Source organism: Colobus angolensis, unplaced genomic scaffold (assembly GCF_000951035.1).
Source record: "Colobus angolensis palliatus isolate OR3802 unplaced genomic scaffold, Cang.pa_1.0 Scaffold97, whole genome shotgun sequence".
Classification (NCBI taxonomy): domain Eukaryota; kingdom Metazoa; phylum Chordata; class Mammalia; order Primates; family Cercopithecidae; genus Colobus; species Colobus angolensis.
This window is the reverse complement of record NW_012123709.1, coordinates 1,113,671-1,121,621: the sequence shown is the minus strand read 5'-3', so window position 1 is coordinate 1,121,621 and position 7,951 is coordinate 1,113,671. Positions and strand designations below refer to the sequence as shown.

General features: G+C 45.8%; 1 protein-coding gene and 1 long non-coding RNA gene across 2 annotated transcripts in view; one reads left to right on the top strand and one right to left on the bottom strand.

The window, feature by feature from the left end:
* The window catches only part of GPR176 (G protein-coupled receptor 176), a 126,658-nt gene extending 123,788 nt beyond the window's left edge, over positions 1 to 2,870 (bottom strand). Inside the window, 1 exon segment of the mRNA XM_011932646.1 lies at positions 1,800 to 2,870. Coding sequence (XP_011788036.1) covers positions 1,800 to 1,971 — 172 coding nt within the window. The 5' untranslated portion in view covers positions 1,972 to 2,870.
* A 95-nt stretch (positions 2,871 to 2,965) lies between these two features.
* On the top strand, positions 2,966 to 6,852 carry LOC105504977. Its single transcript, XR_001000676.1, has 2 exons — positions 2,966 to 3,614; positions 4,741 to 6,852. It is a non-coding gene; the product is annotated as an uncharacterized LOC105504977 (long non-coding RNA).
* The last annotated feature ends 1,099 nt before the right edge of the window (positions 6,853 to 7,951 follow it).

Below are 7,951 nucleotides of genomic sequence, written 5' to 3'. Positions count from 1 at the left end.
AAAAAAAAAAAAAAAAGCCTCCTTAGCTCATCAGGCACCAAAGATCAAGAGGAAATCAGGTTGTCCTTTGGAGACATCTACTAAAGAAGGTTTTGTATGTCACTCACAAGTGCTGTGTGGACAAAAGCTGAAATAAGGGCAGATTTATCTGGAAATTCCTGAATCGAATGCAACCTACAATAACAGAAAGGGCATGGGCAAGAAGTAGCATTCATTAAATATTCACTATTTGCTATGTCTTTTACACACATGTCCTGTCTTCTATTTCAACAGTACTCAAATTTTTAGATTCAAACCATGAGAAAATTTCTCAGAATTTCTCCTTCCAACATCATCGTTCTTCAGAGTTAAAGTTACCCGTGGGGGTAGAAAAATATATACATATGTATGTATGAATGTATGTATGTATATGTATATTGGGGGAAAACCTGCAGAAATAAAAATACAGTCACTTCTACCTCTCCAATAACCCACACTTTAAGTGTGACAATACTCAGAATTTAACTCCCAAAAACCTACAGTGCATCATGAATACTGAAAGTATTTTGAACATAGGCTTTTGCTTTGCTAATGTGCATTTAACATCCCAGTCATAAAAACATGTCTTAAAACACACACACACACACACACCTAGATACAGCAATACTAATATCTACTCCTGAAAATATCCTCGTGACAAACAAATGGAAGAGAAATACTATGATAGAGTAGAATGGAATGATGACAATTACAGAAAGTATGAAGGGAAATTCCAAACATTTGAAATTCTTCTAAAAATAGTCTATTAAATGTCAGTTATCTTGGTTTCCATAGAAATTCACGAGTGTCTGCAAAAAGTAACCTATTCCTACTTTGAAACTTTACGACTGTTCTTGCCAATAACATCACATCCTTATAAACGCCACATCGGGGACACGGGAAAGGAAGCCACATATATCCAAGTGGTATGCAATATGTTCAGTAGACCTCAATAGAAATGAATATTGCTTGTATCATTTAATGTTTGAAGAGGAGCGATAAAGACTATTGTCATTTAAGAGTAGTGAGAAGTACAGGTAGTTCTCACACTAGGAGGCTAATATATTACTACTCACTCATTTCAATTCGTTGATCTTTTCTTCCCTGAACGACTATACCTAAATCTGGGATGTGCGTGTGTATTTTATCCTACCTTTATTCTGTACCTTAACACATAGATGGGGAAGTAGAGTGGGTTTTGTTTTGTTGTTTTAAAATCATCTACAGGCGACATATAGCTTAACTTCACAGGGTTGTTTACCAGCAGGTCGGTGTTCCGAAGAAGCACGCCGTAAAACATGCACAGAATAAGGGTCTAGGGTCTATCAAAATAATCGTATATATTATTATTTCGATATATATATATGAAAAGATGGGATCGCAAAACATCTTTAGCAGAATGGGTAACATTCCTTTCAATCATCAGTAACAAATTCCCACAGAATCTTTATTCCTCACTATTTGTAAACAAGAGCTGAAGCCACCCGGGCACCCAGGAGCGTTCTGCCAGGGCCATCTGAGGAGGGGGAACCCCGCCTGGATCCCGCTCCATCCTCGGGCCACGAGGAAGCCCTGTTGGAACTCTTCTGCTCCCGCGTGGAGGCTGGAGTCCACCGTCCCTGCTTAACTACACTGCAGCTACCCGGGATCCTTAAGCCTCCTCCAACTCTGCACTTTGCCAGGCACCCGAAACCCACGGTGGTTGGGCGGCCATGCTCCAGGCTCTCCGAGCCTGTACCCTCGGGGAGGCCCGGGCCGGAGGCGCCCCGCGGGAGGCTTACCGAGCAGCGAGCCTATGAAGATGACGACCTGCACGGTGGTGGTGAACTGGCGGTACAGCTGCGCCTCGCCGAACTCCCCGAGCGCGCTGCGGTTCACGCCAGCACCCTCGGCGCCGGACACGTTGTGCGGCTCGCTGGCGTTTGGAGAAATCCAGCTCCCGTTATGTCCCATGGCGAGGCTGGCACTCCGGCTCCGCGCGCCGCCCGCCTCGGAGCCCCGCGCGGAGTCTCTCCTCCTCCGCGTGAGGAGGGACGCGCGGGCGCCTGGTGGAGTCCTGGAGGAGCCGGGGCAGCCGACGGGTCCCCTCACGTCTCCACATCGCCAACCCCGGCGCCCAGGAGGCGGGGAGGGAGGGAGGAGCGGCTGCGCCCCATGCCCACTCCCTCCTGGATCCCCGTCAGCAGCCACATGAAGGCGGCACGGTCAGAGCCCGCCGAGCGTCGTCCGTCCCTCCTCCACGGTGGTCAGCGTGGCCCAGCCCACTCGGTAGGAATGGAAACACAGAAGGAGGCATTCGATGGTCAAGGAGGGCGCTCTCCGCTCCCGCTGCCTCCTTCAACCGCGGGTCCTCCACCCCCCCGAGGGCTAGGGCATCCCTCTCCAGTCCCCTCGGGCTGACGCACTCGGCCCTTCTCCTTAGCGGGAGGAGAACGTCTGGCCGAAGCTATTTTTCAGTCCTGCTGGCTTCGAGGCTGGATGGCGATGTGAAGCCAACGAAATGCCCACGCCGAGTGGCCGGAGCCACGAGGGGACCCCTGAGTGCCCGACAGCGCCCATGGCTTGGGTGGAAAGCCCTGAGTGCCCACAGCAGCCTGGCCCTGCGCGCCCAGCCTCCCGACAAGACGCCCGTGCTGGGTCCTGCTTCCCAGCCCCTCATTGGGGGCTCCGACCTCCTGCCTCAGCACCGGCAGCGGGGATCCCGTTCCGCAGCGCCTTTTTGCCTCTGCATGGCTGGGCGCCCCCTTTCCTAGCCCCCCTCGGGCCCTCGGCCGCTAGAACAGAGCTTGACAGCCAGGCGCGGAAGAGGGAGGACGCCCCCAGCGGGCCAGTGGCACGGTCTGCGCGGCTGCTAGACTCTTGGTGCGCGCCTGGGGCAGCCGGGGACGCGCGGCTGGCGAGGATGGTCACGTGGCACTCGCGGCCCCGCCTCTCGCGCCCAGGCTGCCGCGGGGAGGGCGCCATCTTGGCCCCGCGGAGCGTGACTGTCTCGCCTGGAAGCGTGGGTGGCCGGAGGATCCGTGACTGGCTGTCGTGGACACGCTCGCTACACCTCCCGGGGCTTCGCTCCATTTACTATTAACTGTCGTTACTCCTCTGTATCTCGTCAGCAGGGGCTGCGTGCGGTCTTAGAATTACACGTCCCTGCCACCTGGGCTGGAAGCCCAGTCTCCCGGCCCCTCAGTCAGGCCTTGGGTGTAGCTGGAGCATTTAAGAAAAATGAAATACAGAAACTCAGTGCATGGTTTCCTGGGCCTTTTTATTGAGTATCATTTGTAAAATGTACACAATATAACCCAGGCCTAGTGGATTCCAGGACAGAAAAGGTTGGGAGCTGGGATAGTCAAGTAAGCAAGAAGAAATGGTAAAGTAAGAGATGCCAAGTGGGAGAGGAAACTGTACGGATGCAGAGAGAGGATCTGGGGTAAAGAGAAAAAAGATCCGTGGTCGACTTTATGGAAACTCATTTATTTTTAATAAGTGAGGTACATGGTAGAAGACTATGACATGTTGATTATGGCACTGGGACAAAGGACAGTAACTCAAGAATTGATTAAAATTACAGTTATTCCTTGGTTGCCCCAAGGATGATCCTGGTACAATATGGCTATTTCCTTTTCACTGGTAACCCTTGTTTACTCTTGAAAGCGTAAAAAAATCCGTGTCTTGTACATATTTGGAGTCTCACAATACCTTCACATAGTAATCTATGTGAGAATTATTTTAAACATTTTGGAGACCAAAAAGGGGAGAGAGAAAAAGACAGAAAATTACTAATTACACTAATTGTGTTTTTCCCCCAAGAACGCCATTACCAGCGGTTAACATTAGTTCCAGGAGTCCAAATATAGTTTTCAAGATGAAAACCTTTATAATCATTAGAAACCAAAAATTATAATAATTCACCAACATCCAGCATACCCATTGAGGAAGGGTTGAAGAATGTGTGTAAATAGAGTTGCTTGATAACAGTTATAAAAATACCCCTTTACCTACCTTCACCCTCCGTCCCGAATTCAAAACTAGTAAGAGTTGGGATAAAGGTATAGAAAAGAATCAGTTTTGCAGGTGTAAAGAATGGAGAAAGCAAGAAACCGCTCTCATGTTTTCATTCTGAGAAGATATCGCTAAATTCTCAACAACCCCTCAACTGGTGTTAGGGTATATGGTTAGTAGAATCAAGAAATAACCCAATCAGCTGAGATCACCATGATTCTCAGACTTGAGAAAGGATTGCCTCTCAAAAATGAAGGGCTAAGGACAGGAATAGAGTGGCATAATTCTTAGTAATTGTGTGCTGTGTGAGTTTTTTTTAAGGATGAGTCAGAAGATCTTAAAATGTGTGATGTCAAAGATTGGACACAATTTAAATATGTATTAAATGTCTATAGTAGTGTTTTTTATAACTGGTCATCTACCAGTGCACGACAAACCATTACGAATTTAGTGGCTTAGAGCATGACTCCACAAGTGTAGCTCAGAGTTGCTGCCTGGGTCTGGGATCTGAAGGCTTGTTCACTCACATGTCTGGCAGTCGATGTTGGCTGTTGACTGGGAACTCAGCTGGAACATCTGTGTGTGGCCTCTCCATGTGGCTGTTTGGCTTCCTCACAGCCTGGCAGTTATGCTCCAAAAGTGAGCATGCCAAGAGAGACAGGAGTCCCAAGAGGACAAGGCAGAAGCTGCGCTGATACTTTTTTCTCTCTCTCTCTTTCTTTTTAGGTTAGCCAAGTGAAGCAGTGGTAGTGGAGAAGGAACAAAGAAATCTGTAAAGTAGTTGTGATCAATTAGTTGTAAACACCACTGCACTCAGACTCAGACGAGCTTGCACTGACTTTTATGACCTAATCTCAGAGGTTGTACAGTGTCACTTCCACTGTCCTCTACTTGTTGAAGCAGCTACAAACACACCATATTTAAGTAAAGGGGACACTAATTGGGAGGAGTGTTAGGCACATTATAAGAAGAACATGTGGAATGAGAGACAGTAGAAATATTGCAGTCATTTAAGGAAAATATAATCTCCCATAATGTTAAGATATATTTTCCTTTTGTAAAAAAAGAAAAAAAAAATGTACCATTTCAGGCCGGGCATGTTGGCTCACACCTGTAATCTTAGCATTTTGGGAGGCTGAGGCCGGTGGATCACCTGACGTCAGGAATTCGAGACCAGCCTGGCCAACATGGCGAAACCTTGTCTCTGCTAAAAGTACAAAAATTAGCCGGGTGTGGTGGCAGGCGTCTATAACCCCAGCTACTCGGAAGGCTGAGGCAGGAGAATCACCTGAACCCAGGGGCAGAGGTTGCAGTGAGCCAATATTGCCATTGCACTCCAGCCTGGGCAATGGAGTGAAACTCTATCTCAAAAAAACAGAACAAAACCAAAACTAAAATGTACCCTTTCAAAATTTTTTCTGAAATTAAACCTGAAAAGGTCAAAAAACAGATAAATTACAGTCCATTTCAATTACTTACCATGTACAGGTATTGTCTAAGTCTATAGTAGTTCGGAGTATAGTAGTTCAAAATGCCTTACACAGGGCAGCTTGTGAAAAACAGAAGTTTATTTCTCATAGTTCTGAAGGCTGGGAAGTCCGGGTTCAAGGTACTGGCATATTCAGTGCCTGTTGAGGGACTGCTTTTGGTTCACAAATAGTGCCTTCTATCTCTCTCCTCATGTGGTAGAAGGGTGCCTTTTTTATTAGTACCTCTATTTATTTTATTTCATTTCATTTCATTTTATAGAGACAAGGGTTTTACTATGTTGCCCAGGCTAGCCTCAAACTCCGGGCTTGAGCAGTCCTCCCACCTCAGCCTCCCAAGTAGTTGGGACTACAGGCACACATTAAAACACCTGGTTCCTATTAGTGCTTCCTTTTTTTTATAAAGGCACTAATCTCATCTATGGCACCAGAGCCCTCATGACCTAATTACCTCCCAAAGATCCCATCCTCTAATACCATCACATTGGTGATGAGGTTTCAATATATGAATTTGGGGGGCTGGGGACACAAACATTCAGACCATAGTAGGTGTTACATTGATATGAGCTGGTAAGTGTTAACACCTGGCAGCAATCAGCTACACAGCCACAGGTGAAGGCAGGTGATTAGAATTACCGGCCAACACATTTATGTGCTAGCTAATTTTTATTCAAAACTTTCTGAAACTACAACCAAAGCAGTTAATGGGAAATGAAGTACAGTAAAACCTAGGCAATCTCTCACTCTAGATAGTGCTGTTAAAAGTAATATTTCCTCCCAGTACTCTCCTGTAATGAATAGTATAAGAAGGTATCCTCCCAACCTACAGGCACCTTGTGTTTCCAAAGTTTTCGTTGTCATGATAGTTAATTATATGTGCCAACTTGACTGGGTTAAGGGATGCCCAAATAGGTAGGAAAACATCATTTCCGGGTGTATCTGTGAAGGTGTTTCTAAGATAAGATTAACATTTGAATGGGTAGACTGAGTAAAGCAGACTATCGTGCCCCATATGGGTAGGCCTTATCCGAATGGTTGAAGGCCAAATTAGAACAAAAAAGCTGAGTAAAGAGGATTCCCTCTGCCTGACTGCCTTCAAACTGGGACGGTGGCTGTTTTCTGCCTTTGGACTTGAACTGAAACATCAGCTCTTCCTGAGTCTTGAGCCTCCTGGCTTTTGAACTGAAACAACAGTAATGGCTGTCCTGGTTGTCAGGCCTTTCGACTTGGACTAGAACTACACCATCAGTTCTCCTGGGTCTCCAGCTTGCCAACTGCAGATCTTGGGACTTGTCAGCCTCCATAACTGCATGAACCAATTTTTTGTAATAAATCTCTTTCTATATGTCTATTTATTCTATTGGTTCTGTTTCTCTGGAGAACCCTAATGCCATAGGTAATTTAAAAAAAAAAAAAAAAAAAAACCTTTTCCTTCTCTGTTTTTCTCTTATACTTTTGTGGTGCAGTGATAGGCAAAATCACATAGGTGCTAATAAGTACTTTTCCAACAAGTACTTAACCTTGTTTAGGTGATAATCACTTGTCTTACCTTTGTATTCAGAAGAATTCCCAATTCCAACTTTCTTGGATATTTATTGAAGAGCAGGAGGAGGGCTGGATGGAAGGAAGAAGAGTTGGAATAGGATTTAGGATCATTGCAAAGACAGAGGTAGTTGGGGAACGTAAAGGTTTTATGTGCCTTTCTTCTTCCTCCCCACTCTGGCTCCCCATCACACACCCTCACATGCCCCCATGTGGCCTCTTATTAAACAGGGAGAGAAGAGAAGAGCTGGAGAAAAGGAAGGATTTTGTGTTGGTAAGCCCAAGCAGCAGCATGCTGAGAAAAGAGGAGTTTTTATGGCCCTTGGCTACCCATCTGGAATAAGCAGCTCTGTTTCCAAATGGCTATGTCTATGCCAATGTAAAAAGACATAGATAATGCAGATTATTGTGTAGACATTACTAATATTCAACAATATCTCATTTTCCTCTTCTTCCAGGCATACAGAAGACTATATTTCTCAGCTGCCTTTGCAGGTGGGCAGGGTCATGTGACTATTATGACTAATAAAATGTGAGCAAAAGTGACGAGTCACTTGTGGGCTGAGGCAGTGAAAAGTTGTTTGTGATTCTCAAATCTCTCTTCTGTTCTGCCATTGCAATTGTGGAAGGAGCTTTACGTTGAAATGGAAGAGCCAAAAGATTGAAGTAGTCTATGTCTCAGTCACCATATGGGAGGGCAAATGCCCTGGAGAACTACCCAGACACACAAGAAGTTTGTGTGAATAAGAAATACAACTTTGTTGTATAAGCAATCATGATTTTTGGAGTTGCTTATTATCACAGCATAACCCAGCCTATCCTGGCAGACGTTGTTATGAAAATTGGGGCCTGCATATTTAAGAGAGCACAGATTGTATTTCTGGGGAATGGAAGGTTTCAAGTCAGGA